Source organism: Synchiropus splendidus, chromosome 6 (assembly GCF_027744825.2).
Source record: "Synchiropus splendidus isolate RoL2022-P1 chromosome 6, RoL_Sspl_1.0, whole genome shotgun sequence".
Classification (NCBI taxonomy): domain Eukaryota; kingdom Metazoa; phylum Chordata; class Actinopteri; order Syngnathiformes; family Callionymidae; genus Synchiropus; species Synchiropus splendidus.
The window spans coordinates 6,609,857-6,629,557 of record NC_071339.1 but is presented as its reverse complement, the minus strand read 5'-3'; the positions used below and the strand labels follow the sequence as shown (position 1 = coordinate 6,629,557).

The 19,701-nt window shown below is 40.6% G+C and overlaps 3 protein-coding genes across 7 annotated transcripts in view; 2 read left to right on the top strand and 1 right to left on the bottom strand.

The window, feature by feature from the left end:
* Nucleotides 1-17,625, bottom strand: part of LOC128760264 (rho guanine nucleotide exchange factor 25-like) — a 28,676-nt gene extending 11,051 nt beyond the window's left edge. The window contains exons 1-4 of one of the 5 annotated variants that reach the window (XM_053867502.1): nucleotides 17,484-17,625; nucleotides 11,891-14,133; nucleotides 9,648-9,822; nucleotides 8,630-8,732 (exon numbers count right to left, since the gene is read on the bottom strand). In XM_053867502.1, coding sequence (XP_053723477.1) covers nucleotides 8,630-8,732; nucleotides 9,648-9,822; nucleotides 11,891-12,057 — 445 coding nt within the window. In that variant the 5' untranslated portion in view covers nucleotides 12,058-14,133; nucleotides 17,484-17,625. Of the gene's footprint in view, nucleotides 1-6,555; nucleotides 6,872-8,629; nucleotides 8,733-9,647; nucleotides 9,823-11,890; nucleotides 14,134-17,483 lie in introns of those variants that run through there. The other 4 variants (XM_053867503.1, XM_053867501.1, XM_053867505.1 and 1 more) reach the window with 4 other exon arrangements.
* On the top strand, nucleotides 12,527-16,801 carry LOC128760266 (photoreceptor ankyrin repeat protein-like). Its single transcript, XM_053867509.1, has 5 exons — nucleotides 12,527-12,627; nucleotides 13,230-13,532; nucleotides 13,881-14,010; nucleotides 14,083-14,223; nucleotides 15,601-16,801. Exons 2-5 carry the CDS (start codon nucleotides 13,278-13,280, stop codon nucleotides 16,425-16,427), a joined length of 1,353 nt encoding a protein of 450 aa, XP_053723484.1. The 5' UTR covers nucleotides 12,527-12,627; nucleotides 13,230-13,277; the 3' UTR covers nucleotides 16,428-16,801.
* Nucleotides 17,621-19,433, top strand: pfdn5 (prefoldin 5). The gene is made up of 6 exons (XM_053867510.1): nucleotides 17,621-17,774; nucleotides 18,370-18,472; nucleotides 18,634-18,665; nucleotides 18,764-18,838; nucleotides 18,916-19,021; nucleotides 19,089-19,433. Exons 1-6 carry the CDS (start codon nucleotides 17,709-17,711, stop codon nucleotides 19,163-19,165), a joined length of 459 nt encoding a protein of 152 aa, XP_053723485.1. The 5' UTR covers nucleotides 17,621-17,708; the 3' UTR covers nucleotides 19,166-19,433.
* Nucleotides 19,434-19,701: the final 268 nt, after the last annotated feature.

The window sequence follows — 19,701 nt, the reverse complement described above, 5'->3', positions numbered from 1 at the left end:
CGACATCTTTTCATTACGGGTGCAGTGCGTTTTCATGATGCCATTTGCACAAAAAACTGGCGTTTCTGTCACCGATATGTAGCTCTAATGAAACATGAAGAAGACAGGCAATGGCGGAAATTCTCCGTCCTTCAGACGTCCTTTAAAAGCATCAATACTTCTTCCACTGTTGCCATGTTTGTTTTGGAGTTTGTTGTTTTCATAAACTGTTGACACTCCTGGACAGCAATACCGCAAAAAACACATGGAAGCATGTGATCATAAATGGGCCTCAACTGGGTGGAGGGCCCAGGTCACAGTTGGGTTGATCTAAGAACATTCCTTTCTGATAAGAGAGGGAAGTCTGGACCTCTTTACTTTGGCTGCTGCCCCCGCAATCTGACGAGTGGAAGAAAATGAAAGTACTGTAAGCAATGCCTGACAAAAGAAAATGACATCTTAAACAATAGCTAGTCACGATTATGCACAGATCAGGGTAGCAAAGATGTCAGATCATGTATCAATTAAACAGATGGAAATCTATGACCCTGAACCCTTCATAATAATGATAGTAAGGCAGCAGAAGACACACAAAAAAACTTGCACAGGTTCGTCGCACCATCTTTGTGGGGACCGATCATTACCATCATGCTCTCCCCAGCCTAAACCTAACCATCCTAAAACAAATGACTAAACTTAACCATGACTAAACCAAAATCAAGTTATAATGACAAAGTTACTTTGAAGCCCACATCCTGAAATTGGGGCTTAACCTTGTGGGGTTTGGCAAATGGGCCCCACAAGGGGATGTATTCCCCCAAAATGGACCTCAATAGGATATACAGTTTTTTTCCCCAGCCTCTCCACCAAAACCTAACCATTCAAAACAAATGGCTAACCTTAACCAGGACTCTTCTGAATCTGAAACCCTATTATAATGACCCAGTTTCTTTTTTGCTTTTATCCTCAAATTGAGGCTTGGATCTGTTGGGTCCAGCCAAATAGTGCCAACGTTGGCACAAGGTCCTCACAAGGATAGTGTTTTGTCAAGAATTTGTCTCCACAAGTGAGGATCATCCAGACACACACACACACAACACTACATAGTTTTGTTTCAGTGTCCATGGACGACATATGCAGGAATATGACAAATAAACTCTATTTTCATTGAAACAAAAGAGTGAGGAACTTGTAAACAAACACTTCCGGGACTCAGCTGGCTCTAATTTCTTTTTCTTCTCATGACTCCAGAAGCTGCTGGAAAGACTTTCCGCCGCACCGACTCAACTCAAGTATGTTAGCATTTACATTTAACTCCTTTCTGCTGATCCAAGCAGAGTGGGCCCTTTAAGAAGCCACGGTTTGTTGTTTTGGACTTTTCCCAAAAGCCACTGCTCCCCGTCAGCACTTTTATGTAAGCTGTAATCATCATAACAGGCTTCTGAGGAGCTCGTGAAATCTGGGTCAGACATCGGCCAAAAAGTCTGCTACAACCATTAAAGAGCACAACAGCGATGAGAGCATAATGGCGTCTTCTCCTGCCTCCGTTTCGCTCCGCTTCATCCTGGCCAAGATGGAAATTTGGTGATGTGAGTTAGTAATCGAATATCTGTCCACGATGTTCTTTTATGATTATGTGGTTGAGACAAGAACTCCAGCATCAGTACAAATAATACAACAACATTGCAAACAAAAAAAAGCTTTGCTTTAAATTTCAATGTGATATTAAAGGAATTATAATCTTTTTTTGGTACTTTAGTAGTCATGCTTTTTCAGTCTATTTAGCGGGGTAGGTGTCCCGTTGGGACCAATAGGGTCAATCCACGGCACCTTTAATCCATCAGTCGAACTGCAGGCAGTGAGCTGGAGAATATTTCAGAAGCACACAAATCCGCTTTAGTGGTTAAAAATGTTCACTCCTCACAAATTTTTATCTCTTGCTGTTGAGTAATGGATGAGATGAAAAACAGAATCATCCACCGAATGTAGATGGATATTAGATATCCTCTTCATGCTTTGAACAATGTTGCCACGCTACCATATCCATGAACCTCCATGGTTGCTCTTTACTGGGAATCCAGTGGTGTAGACGAGTATTTCGTAGTGTGTATACTGCCATACACAGTCCGGTTCTCACCCATTATGACGCAACACCTCTCAGGCTCCATCACACTCATGAATCCGTGGAGTATTTTGAGAGCATTGTTAAAGAATGGAGTTGTGTTCCGTCACAAGATGGCCAATATCATTAACAGTATCAATAATGCATGACATTTCAACAACAGAATTAAAAAATAGTGAACTTGACGGTGGCCAAAGTCAAACGACATGAAACAAACATGAAAAACTTCTACCTCAATAAATAAGGGTTGAGATGCCACTCTGCATTTCTATAGTCCACAGTCATACTGCCACTGCTGAGGACTGCTTCATCCTGATCTGGCTCTTTCTTTACTTCTCCAGGCCCATCTGTCTTCTTCTCTGCTGAAGCAAACCTCTGATAGCACTGGCTAAGTGTCGGTTGCTTTCATTTCATATCTTATTTCCTTCTTATTTCCTCTTAAATATTTGTGCGTGAGCCAAGAAACCGCCAAGCTAGCTTGCCTCTCTTTTTTTGCTGTCAGTCTAGGAGTTTTATTGACATGAAAGAGGTCAACGCACATGTTGTTTCCCACAGGTTCCCACCAGTGTTTGTGGGTTCATAGCACAGTGCACTGCTGCTGAGACCAGCTGAGGGGGCAAGGACATTGCATCATAGGTTATTCACTCTCGATACTGGACCTCTTTGTCAGAACTTATGTTGTTACGTGTCTTCATGCACTTATGAGACGGCATGTAGAAATCCCCGACCGTTTTTAGAGGTATCACGTTGACTACAGCACTGCTGGCATCTCCATCTCCAACATTCCTCTGAACCATCTGACTCAGGCCTCTATCTTTGTCTCCAAACTTTCCGTCCCTGTGACATACTCACTTCTGATCTTGTTCCTCCCAATCAATCCCACCGACTTCGTCTTTGCCACTTCTACCGCTGCTTCAGCGTCTCTGAACCTCACATCACGGTGGAAATTAGCCGCTTGTTGACGGAGATGTGTGGCTTGAGGAGTGACTTCCTCAGTGCCACTGAGCGTGAGTGTGTGTGTTGTGAGATGTGAAGCTGATTCTTGGAAAATAATCAAATCTTTTTCTCCAAGAATCTGCTGATAATGATCGGAGCAGAAGAATACAATTCTGTGTCACAACGAAGTCTCCTTTGATTTTCCACTATGACTCATGTTTAACTGGAAACTCAGGTCTAATGAGCTGGTGACACATACACACACATCTGAAATTGTCAGCTGGGGACCTATGTTTTAGGACTGAAACACTTTTGGGGTAACACTCGGGTTTGCTTCATACCTCAGAGAACCTCCTCGCTGTGAGAATGCCACAACAATCACCTCCTGTTCAAAGCATGCACAACCCAGAGGAGTTCCATGTCTCTCAAATGACCTGGAAGCATTGCTTAGTCTCTCCGAAGAGCTTTCTGTTGTGATGGATTTGGCATCTTTCTTCAGCTGCTGCCCCCGAGACCTCACCAGGGATAAAAGGAAAAAAATGGATGGAAGAAACTGTAGACACTGCAGCCAAAACCATGGGGGAAAAACAAAGCACTGACTTATAAAAGAGCACAAAATGCCTCAACAATAACTGAATCCTTCCAGTTGATTCATCTTGTTGTTCTATCTGCTCTGTTCTGTTTTGGTGACCTACTTCACACAGCAAGCTTGCTATCGAGGAGACCTTTCCTTGTTGATGGCGGATGACAGTTAACATGGTTTTCCCATCTCAAAACCATACATGGTTAACATGTGCAGAAACGACTGGGTCACCTTCGGCATGCAGCTCAACACCTTCAGGCATACGCTAACAGCTTTGCATAAGTCACATGGCTGCATCTATGCTTCACGTGCCGCTAGATTACTAATGCCACTTTATTATATTAATATGGGATTGACAGTGTCATGAGTAGGGCCAACAGAGGGAAATTCCAAGTGTCTTCAGATCAAACAGCATCTTTGAGTCTATAATCATATCACTATTTTGGACTCGCCGACTATCTGGAGGTGAGGCCTAGAAAGCGAGCACGATGTAGAGTGAAGGTAGCGTGATAAGGCAAAGAGAAGAAGGAGAATGGACTTGGGGAGGTTTTCTTTCGCCTAAATTAACAACACGTCGCTCTATTGTGAAATATCATAATGCCATTCCAAAGAGACAGACTTCGACATCCTGTGTTTTAACAAATGACCCATTTTTAGTTTCAGCAGCCGCTCACCTCTGCGACTCTTCACTAGCCAATTTCCTTTTCCCACACAGCCACAGGGTTCTGGCGTGGGGTCTGACTCGTACACTCAGGGAATTCAACTCCCCCCACTGACTCACATTCAGTCTTAAAAACATATGACATTTTTGCTCTGAAAAAGCAGCATTAGGATGAAAAATAAAATAAACATACAGCTTGCATGATTACCTTGGTGTTAGTCCAAAAGCTGAACCGTGTCATTACACCTTGACGCGACAGAAAACACAGCCCAAACACACGTCTCATGTGTTCAATTAAGATGTATAAACTGGGCTGGGAAACAAGTGCTTCAAGGCTGTTTTCATTTTCACATTTCGCACTTCTATTTCCAGCATCTGTCAGCGCAGTGGAGCATAATTACACTTCAAGCAACTGGAACTACAGAGGAGTGGTCATGATTCTGTGTCTATATAAGACAGCACAGCATCCCTCTAAAAATAACACGACTATAATGGGTTGCTCTTAGTTTATCTGGAATGATGGAATTGCAGCAAACCAAATTGAGAGTTTATATTTATGTGACCGCTAACTTGGTCTAGCAGCACGTCAGTGAAGCTCTTTGAGTCACCCTTGGACACACATTCAACAAATAAGCAAGATTTTCGGAAATAAAGGAGCATTTCCCTTGAAATCTATTTTTAGTTCTGTTATGTCAAATTCAGTAACAATTCTGTCATGCATGTCAAAATAAAGCTTTTGATACAGATTCTTTCGTATTTTTATTTAGATATCATGTTGTTGTTTTGTATGAGGCTGGATCAAGGGGGGCAGGGAACAAGTCTAGAGGCATAGACTTGTCATTTCTCCAGCATGTCTTATTGCAATGAGATTAAATAATACACTGATGGATTTAAACCATACTGAGTTTACAGTTACAAACTAGGCTTGAAATAAGATTTGTCTTTTGGCTCAGCTCTTTCTGATACACCAACTGATACAGGAAGAAAGGGCATCCTTATTTAGACTGATGCCCCACGACCCATCCTCAGATAAAGAAGAAAATGGACGGGCGAGTTAAATGACTAATAAATACAGGAAATACATCAGTGTACCTCTGACACGGCCGAAGCAGCATCCATTCCCAAATTCAGAAAACATAATTCTGTCATGCATGTCAAAATAAAAGCTTCTGATACAGATTCTTTTGTATTTTTATTTAGATATCACATAGTTGTTGTTTTGAGCCTGTCTGAGGCTGGATCAAGGGGGCAGCGGACAAAGTCTAGAGGCGCAGACTTGTCGTTTCCCCTGCATGTCGTGAATCAACCAATACTCTGACCTTCACGTTAACTGGCTTTGCCCAATACCATGGAGAAACCTTACATTGAGTCTTTTCTTGACTCTTGTACAGTATCTGTTCCTTCACTCAGTGCCGAAAGATGTGACTAGAGGTGAGGGAAGAACTGTTGATTGATAAAGTGGGCATCAAACCCAAGACTACCATGGCGAAAACCTGCACACAGACCTTCAAATCATTCACCAAATTTCTCTACACATGACAAAATCTGTGACCACGACCATTTGCAACAGAGTACAACATTCAGCCTCTGTGGGGGAAACAAACCTCGACTGCAGAGAGCCAACTCAGTGGCAGTCTGTTAGCATACCTAACACTCATTTTCCTAATTACACACTTTGTGGTTGGCCTTTTGTGAAGCAGCCCGTGAAGCAGCGCATATGTGACCTAAAACCCCAAATAAAGCAGCATTTTTAATAACTTGTTGAGTGATTACAGATTGCATATAGAGGGGGAATAATTTACCAAGCGGTTTGAGTCAAGCTTTTAGCATCTGCCGCAATAAAATGATGACAACGGAGAACACGCCACGAAGAAGAAGCAACAGCTAAGTGACTTCACTTTCCATGAAGATCCTGTTACACAGTCTCCGACCAACATTGACTGCTTGAGGTGCAGTCATAAGAATAAAAATGAATGTGGGTGACAGTGATGGCTGACATGATAAGACCAAAAGCGACACCAAAAACTATTCAAATTTTGTGACTTATAGCAATAAGATCAATGGATTTAAACCATCCTGAGTTTACAGTCACAAACTAGGCTTGAAATAAGATTTGTCTTTTGGCTCAGCTCTACGGTGAGCGATACGCCAACTGATACAGGAAGAGAGGGCATCCTTGTTTAGACCGCTGCCCCACAACCCATTCGCAGATAAACAGAGGAAAACGGACGGGCGAGTTAAATGAATACAAACACAGTAAATACATCAGTGTACCTCTGACACGGCCGAAGCAGCATCCACACTTGCCGAGCAGTTTTCTGAACAGGTGCTGACACCCACACCCCCGCTGCTGATGACCGCCTCTCATGGTGATCCTGCTCCAAGGCTATCAGGCATCGTGCATGACCACTTACACGCACACTAACTCTGAACACACCATGATCCTCACTCAAAGGAGATGAGATGTTGCAGAAAGTGCCCTCGTCCGAGTCAAAACCATTACACGTTTCCACTCCAGAGAGAAGAAAAACTGAGAAGCGAAGACTTCCACTCTGCTCTCTGTGTGGCCAAAAGCAGACAAAGATATAAGAGGGATCAAAAAGTGAGGGAGAAAGAGGAAGCAGGAGGGGCAGAGAAGAGGGAGGGGACAGAGGCCACATCCCTCCGCCTCTCTTTTCTCCAGTTCTCAGTCATTTTGGAGAATTTCCTCATGTCCTGTTCAACACAATGACAAAAATGTATTTACATTCTGAGCGCTTTCCAGATACTGACATCATCAGAAAATCATGAGTTACAGTAATTTGGATATGAGAGCTCTGTAATTTTTTAGTAGCACTCAAATACACCAAATATGAAATGTGTCAAACAGCATTACACAGACTTTCTAAAGGTTCTGTGTCGGCATTCATCAGCTAAAAAAGATAAATATCCTGCACTCGGCTCTCTGGGCTGGCACGGAAGCGGGCGGATTTAATCTGAAAGATTAAGTATTCATGACTACATGATCTTCTGTGCACAGCTGTCCAGGCCTGTGGCAGCTGGTGGCTCAGTTCAAGGCGAACTTTATATTGGAGATCGAACCGGGGAGAGGGAAGGAGGAGAGGGAAACAGAAGGAGAGTTTTCTCTTTAGGGGGCTGGGGGGTGTTGATACAGATGGTGTTTGTTTGTCCCGTGTGATTGTTACATATGTTTTTTGGTAAACCAATGGAAACCTCAGGAGATTAAGGCTTTTTGAAATATACTGCTCATCCAGACAGACTTTTACACGGAACTAGGATCTGTTGCCTTAATGTTTGTCTTTTTGACACTCGAGGTTTTTCAATGAAATATTACATTTCAGAACTTTAACCTGAAAATGGCTAGCAATTAGCAATGAAGGGATATTGTAAGTGAGAAAACGCCTCAGTGAGCATGTTCACATGATGGCTCAGAAAACTGAATTATTGTGTGTACTGCATGTAGTCGAGTAGCTCCTACGTTCTCAACTTTTATACCTGATAAAGAGTGGCAGCGTCAGATTGTTCACTACTTAAATGTCATTGGTTGGTATTCAAACGTTTTGGCTGCGAAGACTTAACACCCCTACTTTTAAGAATCATAAGTTATTTTTTGACAACATAGAAATAAACAGGGAATAAAAGGCGAAAATTATTGTTATCTTTTTCAACTACAAGTACTATTATTATTTTTATCTGGTAAACCTGTGGTGCAGCCTACGAGGGATGACAGGAAACATCATCTATTGACTGAAAAAAAAATGTAAATGTTGGTTCACCAAAGGCTTAAGACCTTATTTCACAAGACTTTTACAAACATCTAGGGACAGTTTTAGAGTGTCCAATTAACCTAGTGAGCATGTCTTTGGGCAGTGGGAGGAAACCGGAGTAGCTGAAGAAAACCCACGCAGGCACAGGGAGAACAAGAAAACAAAGTCCAGAACTGGATTCGAACCTGGAACCTTCTTGCTGACAGTCATCAGAGCTAACCATTGTTCCGCCTGCTAAATAAGATATGAATTATTGTTAATTATTAGCTAGAATCAATGCATTGATAATTTTATATTCATATTAATGGATAATTAAAGGGGAAAATGTGTTTCAGAGTTGAATCAACTTCCAAATTTTAAGGTGTCAGTGGCAATTTAAAGAAAAAATGTGAAGTGAAGATGATGTCAGTTTATGTCACAGTTTTTCAACTATTCTTACCTTTAATGTTGCTCCTTAAACTCAAGATGCACATAGGTTCCTCAGTAAAATATGTGTTTATATATTATTGTAAATATTATCAGCTTCTAACACTGACATTGTTTTATCAAGAAGTTTAAAAGGCAAACAAAAGCACTGTTACCTTTGCAAGCGGCCACACTGGCCCTCCGGGGCCATCTGAACTGCATCCGGACTTCCTGGTTGATCTCATTTGCTAAGAGTTGCTCCTTGCTGCTGTCCGAAATCTCACACAAAAAAAAGCAGCATAGATTAAGACAGGGCTTTAAACTGCTGCTGGTATCACAGAGACATTTACAGCCTCTCACTTCATTCCCAAAGCCTTTCCTCTTCCAGTTTAAGTGTCTTCTAATCTTATCTGTGGAATTTCTTGAAACGAAGTAAACAGGAGAGCGGGAACGTCGATTTGAAGCCTCACAAAGTCTGATGTTCCGGAGGACTTTACCACGGAGACAAATCAATTCCAGCCTTAAAACAGGCTGTCCGACAGTTTGCTCTGTTCTGCTCCTTTTGTGGCAGACTGAGTGAAGAAATTACATGACAGGAAGGAGCTAGAATAAATGCTTTGTTACTTTAAATGTTAATATTTTCCAGATGTGGACTTTTAAAAACATGCTGGTGAAATGACAATAAAAACATCTGAAGCCCATTTAGTCTGTGAAAATCAATAAGAAGAAAGTGTTGATTCTTTTCATTAATTATTACACTAGTTATGCAATTGTTCTTTGGTTCACAACTTTTCACATGTGATAGTCAAAATGAATCCACCACACTACAGTCACCATGTAACCATGTCTTCCTAATTCCGCATGGAAAAATCACTCTCAGCTTTGATAACAGTTTGATACATCCGTGAATTATAATTTCCAGAACATGTGGAACTTCCCCGAATTGCACATTCATTGCAGCAACCAGGGCTATACACAGTAGCAAACAGATCTGTGCATGCTGCAGTAAGCACTTAAAGCCAAAAATAGTTGTTTAGATTAAGTGTATGAAGAAAACCCGGGCTCACATAAAACGACTACACAAATATATAGTGTTTACAAGTCAGCTTTAGAGGAAAACATCACCCTGTTTCATGCACTTTTTTCCATTCTGGATGGATCTTACAATAGTGAAGCTTGTAAATGAAAACTCACTTTATTGACTCTGTATCCAAGAAGCTGCTCGGTCCTCCCCTGAACTTTTGCCAAAGTCTTCATATTGCACCCGCTCCTCTGTTCTCTAAAGCAACATACTAAACCAAATGCTGCACCGGTAGGAAAACGTAGTTCTCTGTGGAGTTGTAGCTCCACAGCTCCAGAGAATCTTGTCCTGCGTTTGGGCAGATGAGGCCAGCTGGTCAGGAGCAGAGGAATCTCTCCTGAGGCCACAGCAGTTAAGACAGGGTCATTCTGTCTGGACAGGTCCAGTCATGTAACTTAACTCTGACCAGGACAAGATCGGCACTTCTGACTCAAAGGTTCATACTTTCTGAGCTTCATTGTAGCCAGTAAGTTAGCTATTAAGTGTGAAAGAATGTATTAAAAAATGAGCATAAGACAGGAGGAGTGATTTCCCTAGCTAAACTTTCATTCAAAAGAAAAAAACAAAAACAAAACAAACAATTTCTTGAGCATATCTGGAATTATATCATACACTTTTCCATGGTGAAACCATCTCTTGTCTTATGAAGCAGAGATTTGATCCAGGAGAAGGGAAAATGGTACGATTAATTTGGTCTGTTTTATTTTAGTACTGTTTAGTGTGCTGTTAAAACTCATCCCTCTGTTATTGACTTTCTCACGCTGGCCCTCATTGAAAGACATCCTATCTTATCAGCGTTTTAGGAAGAAGAGATCACCAACTGAAAGATATTTTGAGCAACTCGAGATAAGAAAAGATAAATTCATATATAAAGCAGCGTTACATGCCAATCACAAATAACATATATACGTCACAGCACGGCCTATTTCTCCTGTTAAAATGGAGACAATCGTTTGGCATTTTCAGACACACCTAGCACCAAAAAAACCCCAAATGCCTGGGGACCATTTAGCAGACTGTGTTCAAAGAAAAGGGGCGGTGCAAGGTGATGATCACCAGATCACTGTCCCTGAGTGTTATTGTTTATCGTCTACAACATCAGCAGTGGTGTCATCATGGCTCCAGCTGCAACAGCTGTTGGTACTGAATCTGCTTAACTGGTGATGCGCAGCCAAATTCAGTCTCTCCATTTACAGAGTGCCTCCAGGTCACAGTGCAAAAGAATTACAACAGATTCTATGACTTGGTCGCCGCCTTTTCAAACAGACCTCTGAGGGTGGGGAGACTAAACTGCTTCTTCCCCTAGTGTCCAACACAAGATTATCCAACCTCCCCATGGAAACGTGATTGAAACATAAAAAGAAAGTTGATTTTGTCTTTGTTTTTATGACACTCTTTTCAGCCTTGAAAGTTTCCTTGCACAAACCAACACAGACACTACACTAACATTCTGCTCTGGATAAATCCGGACACGAAAGCAGTTCTTTAACTATTCCGCCCTCTTGAGGTAATGGATGTTACTGAACATTAAGAGGTGTTTTTGAAGGCTTAACTATTGGAATTTAAATTTGAGCAGCACGATTCAAACACTGATCATTTCAAGGAAAATAAAGTTTACCTCAAATAGGGTAATTACTTTTATCCCTTTTTTATAATGATGTTTTATTTGTCATTTGGGTTGTTTTAATCCACTACAATTACATTATGACTTAATTACTTTAGTGCATAATGAAATGAGAATATGATCATCAAAGTAATGTTTATGCTTATTAGTGTAGCTTGTCATGATATCGCTGGTTGGAGGACTATGATAATTATTTAAATGAATATTCTAAATTATTTTACTGTATTAATGGATTATTTTAAATGGAAATATTATGTTATATTATATTATTAATAGATAATAATTGTGCATATATTAATTATAAAGGCAAAAGTACTGTACTTCTAATTTTACTGATGAGCATTAAAATGAAATCCAGTGAAAAAGAAAATTGATTTATATTTCCTCTATGATAACAGCATATAAAATAACAGCATAACGCAAACTATGATTATTAATAATAAGCTTTAATAGTCGAATGAACTATTAAAGCTTCTTTTTTACCTATATTTTCATTACGGTTTTTTTTTATAACTCGTTCTAGGGTAATATTAGCAGTTTTTAAAAGGATAGGTAGAAAGTGTCGGGTCGGTTATTTTCTCTCCTCAAGCAGTGTCTTCTTCAGTTGAAGAAGTGATCCGTGTGTCAAATCTGTTTCCAATACCAGTATCAATGTTCTTTCAATGTTCTTTCTTCGTCTCCATATTATTATTATTATTATTACAAATATTGCCATACAAAAAAGTACTTCACCGATTCATGGTGCCTGTTTCGGTCCCTAATTTCCGCATGTTTAGCATAGAATGTGTGCTGCAGCAGAGCAGCCCCGCCCACTCGCTGCTCTGCGCGGGGAAAATAGCGTCCTCCAGTGGGGAACGTAAGAAATGCTTATACTTTGCTAGTGGGACTGATCTAAGCATGTGGTCAGCTTCTGATAGGATTTAATCTTCTTACACCACTTAAGTCTGAACAATCATTTAGATCTGTCCTCTAAAAATAGCTGCCCATTTTAATGAATGAGAAATATACACGTCTCTTCTGCTATTGCTCATTCTGTTTGCGAAAGTAATTGACAGCTGTTTATTCTCCACAAAATGACATGAGCAGAGGCAACAGACAGCCATTTAAAAAAGGTGAATAACTGCAATGGTCTGATCTTTATCTGGACACTAGTGACAATAAAATTGCTAGAAAAAAAGTGTTCCAAATTTGAAAAGAAAAGATTTGTGCTTGACGTTCAATTGAATTGCAGCGCGGTCTGAGATGAAAGATGAAAATGGCCACAGCAGAAGGTAATCCTCAGCATTAAGCTGCTGTAAGTGGGATGAGATGAACACTGTGGCTAAACATCTCAAGACCCAGGACTCCTCCTGTCATACTCACAACCAGCACGGTCCAAATGGTGTGAGCTGCTGGAGGAAGTCAGAAGTCAGCCCGCGAGTGACACAAATCTTGTACTGGAATCACTTGCTGATCTGGTTTTGTTTATGGTAAGTCTGCAGTGTCTTGATGTGTGAACAATTGTGTTATTAAAGCGACAAATACGAAGGGATCAAAAAAGATGGAACTTGAGTGCTAATTTTTTCAGATGGAAACTGATGTTGAATGTGTCAAGTGGCTGCAAAGTCACACCTAAAATAGCTGTTTCATATGGTGAAGATGCCCAAAACCTCACAGAACTAAAGTGAATTTATAGTCATGAGTCAGGTATCACAGTGATATTGAAATGATTTTAATGTTCTTATTTACATATAACATCCGAGTATTATATGATATACCGTATATGATGGTATGATTTACTGTTGTTGTGAAGACCTTACGGCCACTATGGGGGAATTAGAGCTGTGAGTTGAAACTCTCCACGTGCGGCTGGAGTTATTCCGAGGTCGGTTCCCGAATTAGCACTTCTGTACGTTCAGCTGGGCTTTCTGTGGCTGATCCAGTTACTCAACAGCAAAGGCCAGGTGAGCTGAGGTAGCCCCGCCCTCCCCATGACATTAAACTAACGTGAGCTCCACTAAACTCGATGGTTAGCCAACATCGATGGGTGTGTTTATTTTCCTTCTTTTATGTTGTTGAATTTTGTTTACAGATGTAGGCAAAGTTGATCACAGCATCTCACCCGTTCCTCTGGAAGAAGATGGCCATGGCAGCGGAGGACCCTCACCTGGGTTCTGGCCCCGACGAGGAGGATGATATTGAGTCAGAGTCAGATTCGGACAGCATCCTCTCGGATGACTCGGTGCTTCCAGACTACAGCCGAGAAACGACAAATGGAAGAGCAGCCACAACACTTTACCAAGCATGTGCCCGTAATGATGCCATCGCCTTGGAGCGGATCCTGCAGAGGGGGGTCACAAAAGAGGAGGTCAGAGAGCTGGACATCAATAGCTGGGTAAGAGCTTGATGGAAGACTTGAAAATATATGACTGATTTTATTGAAATAACCATGTTTCCTTCGCGGGGAACATTGATAGTCCAATTTTTGAACTGTAGTCCTTTGGAATAGGAGTATACTTTGCTCTTTTGTTGTTTCTCTGACTTGTTATTAAGAGCTAACTACTTCTCCAATACATGTATCAGAGTCACAGAACCCTTTGCTTAAGTTACTTGAAGCACTCAGTACTTCACTTCCTATGAAATAATATCTGGTGCCTAGCGACGACAGACACGTCTGCCTGACGTTGTCAAGGAAATGCAATAATAACAGCAGACCCCAATTCTTTCTAATTCTCACCGACAGAATGGACTCATGGTGGCCTGCTGTAAAGGATTCGTCGACATCGTTTACGGTCTTCACCACTGTCCCTTCATCGACATCAACCACCAGGACAACGAAGGCAACACGGCGCTGATGATCGCCTCACAAGCAGGTGAGTCATGGCTGCACACCAGTCACAGAGGTTTTTCATGCACCTTGATGTTAATGGAGTCTTGGCTTCCAGGTCACATCAGCACTGTCATGTATCTTCTTAACTACTTCCCGGGTTTGGACACTGAAATCAGAGATTGCAGGGGCTTCACAGCGCTCATCAAAGCGGCCATGACGGGACGCAATGATGTGATGGCAGCACTCATTATGGCAGGTACGTAAGTACCTAAAATTCTAATTAGAAAATACTTCATCCATAAACAAAACATAAACAAACATAAACAAACTTAATTTGAGATTATTTCTGACCTGGACAGAATTTTAGTTTTTTTTGTTTAGTTTTATGAGAAATTAAAGAAGGAAGCCGGAAAATTATGAGCACAGATGTTGAAATTATTGTCAAGGTTTTGAGCCAAATGGCTTATTGCACTTCCTCATCACGCCAAATGATAATAATCAATATGATTCACAATGTGATTCAATGCGTACAAAAATTAAGTCCTCCAACTGCCAGCACCATAATGTTATTAAGTCAAAGATTTAAATCAAATTCCCATTTTGATTCAGCTAATAATTTCAGCACTATAATGAATAAGCTTTTGACTTTCAAAAACATAGGTACACTACTCCACTCGCATGCTACTAGCTATTTGACCGGTGAGCTAGACCTTCCATTCTGAACAACATTGATACTGGTATTTGAAACAGATTTGACACACGGATGACTTCTTCAACTGAAGAAGACACTGCTTGAGGAGAGAAAATAACCGACCCGACACTTTCTACCTATCCATTTAAAAACTGCTAATATTACCCCGGCTGGTGACGCTAGTCTGCTTTACAAGATCAAAGTGAGGACATTATCACCCAACACACCATGTAATCTGCGACTTACTAGACTTGGCCACAGATTAGCCACTGGGAGGTTTATTTTTAGGATGCACGTTTTAAAGAAAGCGGTCCGTGCAGGTCTGGTTACTGATCATGGATTGCGTAAAAATTAGTTTTTTAAAACAACATTTTAGCTTGTTAAAGTCACAAAAACACATCTTAGCAGAGGATGATGAATGACATCTATTGGACAGTAGTGAGAGGTGCCATGATTTATGGTTCTGAGACTGACAGTCAGGGAGTGGAGTTGGAAGAGGAAGAGTTGAAGATGCTCGGTATATAATATACGCAAGGTAATGCAAATTCAGGGAAAGTATTTACTTATACATTTAATATCTTTGAAGAGAAAAAAATGAATTGAACTAATAAAAAAGAATCAGTGGGCAAATTTACGTAGAAAATAGAAACAAGCTCCAATATATGTATAAGAACAAGGTAGATGATTATTTATTCCACTGCCATTTACAAGTCCAGACTCCTGAGAGCAAGAGGAAAACTCAATATGACTTCCATGACTGGCATCTTCCATGAAAAGAGGCCGAAGCTATGATTGTGAGTGTTGAGTATAGCTGAGTGGCACAGGGCATCCACAAACACAAATAGCATTGGTGTTTGCCTGCTTTTCTTAATAGTATCTGTTCTATTTGAAACAAATAACATTAAGATCTTCATTAAAATCCATTCAATTTCCTTCCTCCAGGAGCTGACATCAATGCAGCTGACACCACCAAAGGAAAGGGGGTGCTGGATTGGGCTCTGAAAACAGGACGATATGAAACCGTCTGTCGTTTCCGCCGCCTCAAAATGCGGCCAAAGGCGGAGCAGTTCTGCGAGAGTTACGTCCCAGAGTGGCCTGACCTCAAAGACAGGGTGGCCAAAGCCACGGCTCAAAAAAGTACCAGAGAGAAAATCACTCAGCGAATCAAAACCACATTTGGATTTCGATTGCCTCACGACCCAGAGGACAACGGTGTCATGGACCACATGGTTCGCATCACAACAAGCGTCCACAGCCCTCTGATTTCAACAGGTTGCCGTCCACTGTGCCCAACAAGCCCTCCTGAAGTAGGACGGAGGCGTCTTGCCGTGCCAGAGCTGGTGATGAAGCATTCGCAGAAGGACCTGGAAGAGAGCTCAGTGTGCCACAGCAATGGTTCTGTGTCACACATCACTCCCTCCATCATCTCATCCGAGTCCATTCCTGCCACATGCTGCACTGACACAGACAGGAGAGGCAGCATCCTTTCATTAGCCTCCACCAAAGTCGCTACAACTTTCATCCCCCGCAGCATGGCCAGAAGAAACAGCGTGTTTCCCTCCGGCTGTATCCCTCAGATCAGCATTAACCGGCCGACGGAGGCGACACCGAAGAAAACTAAAAAGAAGAAGATGGACCACGGATATCTGGAGCCTCCCAAGTGGCGATACAAGGAGATTAAGGATGACAAAAAGAAAGAGAAAAACAAATCTGAGTCAGACACCAAAGCCAAAGAAAAGAAGGATAAAAAACACAAAAAGAAGGCATAGACACTGAAAAGAGAGGAGCAGTAATTCCCAGTGAAAGCTTGATGATTCCACAGGAACTTACAAACCAAGATTTGGGAATATTTCCCCTTCCTCACTACAGTAGCCTCAAGCCCATATTGTAAAATACCTATACTAGGTGGCTTTCACAGGTGTTTTTTTTTTGGTATCTACCTCATGGCCATATGTGAAGTACCTCCACATTTTGATGGCACATGTAAATATAGAAAGTTGTACAATAGAGCCAAATTGAATTGACACCTTTTTTCTGGTTTGTGAATGGCTCAATGGCACTCGGTTTTTCCGAAATACATCTTCATTAAGGACGTCATGTTTCCACGTGGCTTTTAATCACACACATGTTTTTAGAATATTATGAGGAGTGAACAAATATAAAAAAATAGATTCATATTTTGAATATGAACACTACCAAGACAGAACACACAAGATACATGTTTTATAATAAACCAGTTTGTTGTTCTGTTATAGTGCAACACAACTTTTCTGTTTTTGCTTTGTTGTAATAACAAAGAATTGCTTGTTATGCAATGTTATTCTGCCAAAGATCAAAAGACCCTGTGACATAGAAAAAGCTGAATCAGGTAAGCGTGCCTACATGGATCACTGTTAGAGTAATACTCGTCCAATAAAAGGGTTTGTGGTGAATCAAATAAGGATTACTCACCCATTTCAATCACAGTTAACCTAATTTGGATGCAGTGCCGGTGACACATTCAGTTAATGTAACATTGATTCAACATGAGCTGGTAAATAACAGGTAAATAACAGTATAAGTAAGTTAATTATTAACTTAGTTCTTTGACCACAGCGGTGTAAGCCATCAACAAAAACAAAGGATGAGAGACAGAACCTTTTCCTGGAGAAAATACACAGTTGTGGGTCTATATTCAGAGCTCAAAAATAACAAAAAGAGAAGTATCGTTTTTAATTATTTAAGAAGCGTCTTATTATAATTTATTTTATTTGTCTTCAGTCAGAACATACTGTTTACAATTCAAGCTAATTCTCTGCGATAAGTCCAACTTGAACTTTACTTACAGTTGTTCTGCAGAGAGGGAATCCTGTTGTCAGCGGTGAGCAAAACCCCAAACCATAATATTAAAACCACACCATGAGGTAGTCGCGTGGGTGTCTGCCACTTGACTTATTCCATTCGGGAAGTTGTAATTCCAACCTCTCCTCTAGAGGGCCCGAGTTTGTCTGCGGTCATCATCGAATGAACCGGAAGCAGAACCTCCGGAGGTCATCTCGTCTACGCTCAACATGGCTGTGAATCTTGCAGACCTGTCTCTGCCCCAGTTGGAGGGACTTAAAACCCAATTGGACACGGTACTTTTAAGATCATTTGAGATGAAAACGTTCATGGTTTGGATACGGATCGCGTAGATGGCAAATGTTTGTCGAACCGTTATGTTGTTAGCTAGCCGGCTAGATGTAGCTGTAGCTGTAGCGTGACAGCGATGTGGGCGTCTCTGGAACGAGAGGAATCATGGATGAGAATTTTGTTTAATCAATTCTCTAGCTGTGTTGTTAAGGAGAAGGCAAGCCATTGTCACTTGTCGTAAATGTGTTATTGTCAATCTTCCTCTATAATGATATTAGATATCGGATTGATTAAGTTATTCTCCACCAACCTCTCCTTAGAATAAAAAATGGTTAACATGCCTAAACACGTTATACAGTTTACATTGTATATGTTAACAGTTTAATCCTCCTTTTTTCCGCCCTCTATTCACTTTCAATGTTATTTTTGCGATGCAGTCGGTATTTTTTTGTTATGTTCTTTGTGATGTGTAACAGGGCTATGGGGGGCTCTGAGGCTGCTTACACCTATTGTAGTTGTAAATATAGATGCAAATAACCACACAATAAACAGTAATCATAAACAATAAACATTCATTATTTTATGTATTTACTTTTCCAGGAGATTGAGTTCTTCACATCATCAATAGGTCAGCTCAAAGTTGTCCAGACTAAATTTGTGGAAGCCAAAGAAAGCTTGAATGTTCTGAACAAAAACAATCAAGGTAGGTAACAGCATTTATGTACTGTGAGGGAGTAATTTAAGCATGTACTTGATACAGACAAAAGACCAGTTTTCATCTGGTTTCACGGCAAAGAAGTGTAAATGAAATGTTCTTGTTTTTTCCAAATGTGTACTGATTTTATGCTTCTCTCACACTTTCAGGCAAAGAATTACTGGTTCCGCTAACAAGCTCTGTATCCTTCTAATGTTTGGAAACCGTTTTTATTAGATATATCACTTCATGTTAAACATCTTTTTTCAAAGACATTATTCTTGACTTTCCTCTCCTCAGATGTACGTCCCTGGAACATTAGATGATGTAGATCATGTTTTAGTGGATGTGGGGACAGGTTACTATATCGAAATGGTATGTAAACTTTTCATAAAAACTCACACAGACAGAAGCACTTTTTCATCTACATTTTTTCTTTTTTCATTTGTTAGAGTGTGGACGATTCAAAGCCTTTCTTCAAACGCAGAATAGATTTTATAACAAAGCAGATGGAGAAGATACAGCCAGTTCTTCAGGAGAAACATGCCGTCAGCCAGGGTATGACGACAACAACACTGATTATTTTTCGCATCGTCTTTTCTTTAAACATTTTTTTTCTTTGCAGCTGTGATCGAGGTGATGAATGTGAAGATCCAGCAGCTTCAACAAGGCCAGCAGTCTGCAGCCAAGAAGTCATCATGAGAATGTCAACTTCAAATTCTTCATTTTGTTTGTTTGCAAAAAAAAAACTTCATCATGAAGACACAGTTCTAGAGAACAGATGAGTTGTTTGAGAACACAATGTCTTTGCATGTTGGTGCCTCGATCTGGTTGTATGGCTCCAGTGTGTTAGGCCAAGAGTAGTAACAAATCATGCAAATAAATACACTTATGTAGTATTGTCACCAGATTATGTTCTTCAAACTCAGTTTGTGACTTAACTCCCCTGTGGGTCAGCATTTTTATTTAAATAAAATATGCCTGTCGTAATCATTTTGCCTGATTTTTTTGCAGTAATTGTTTTTTGTGTTCTTTATTTACCTAACTCATTTTTCCCCTGCAAAGCTGGATAGCAAACAGCTGAAATTCAGTGTTTCCTCTCACTTTATTTTTTTCAGCCAGAATAGTAATCTTGCAGAAGCCTTAAATAAGATATTGAGTTTTTTTGCGTTATATTTAGGTCATTTGATTGGAAAATAGAAGACAACATTTATCATCAACAGATCTTAAAACAACTT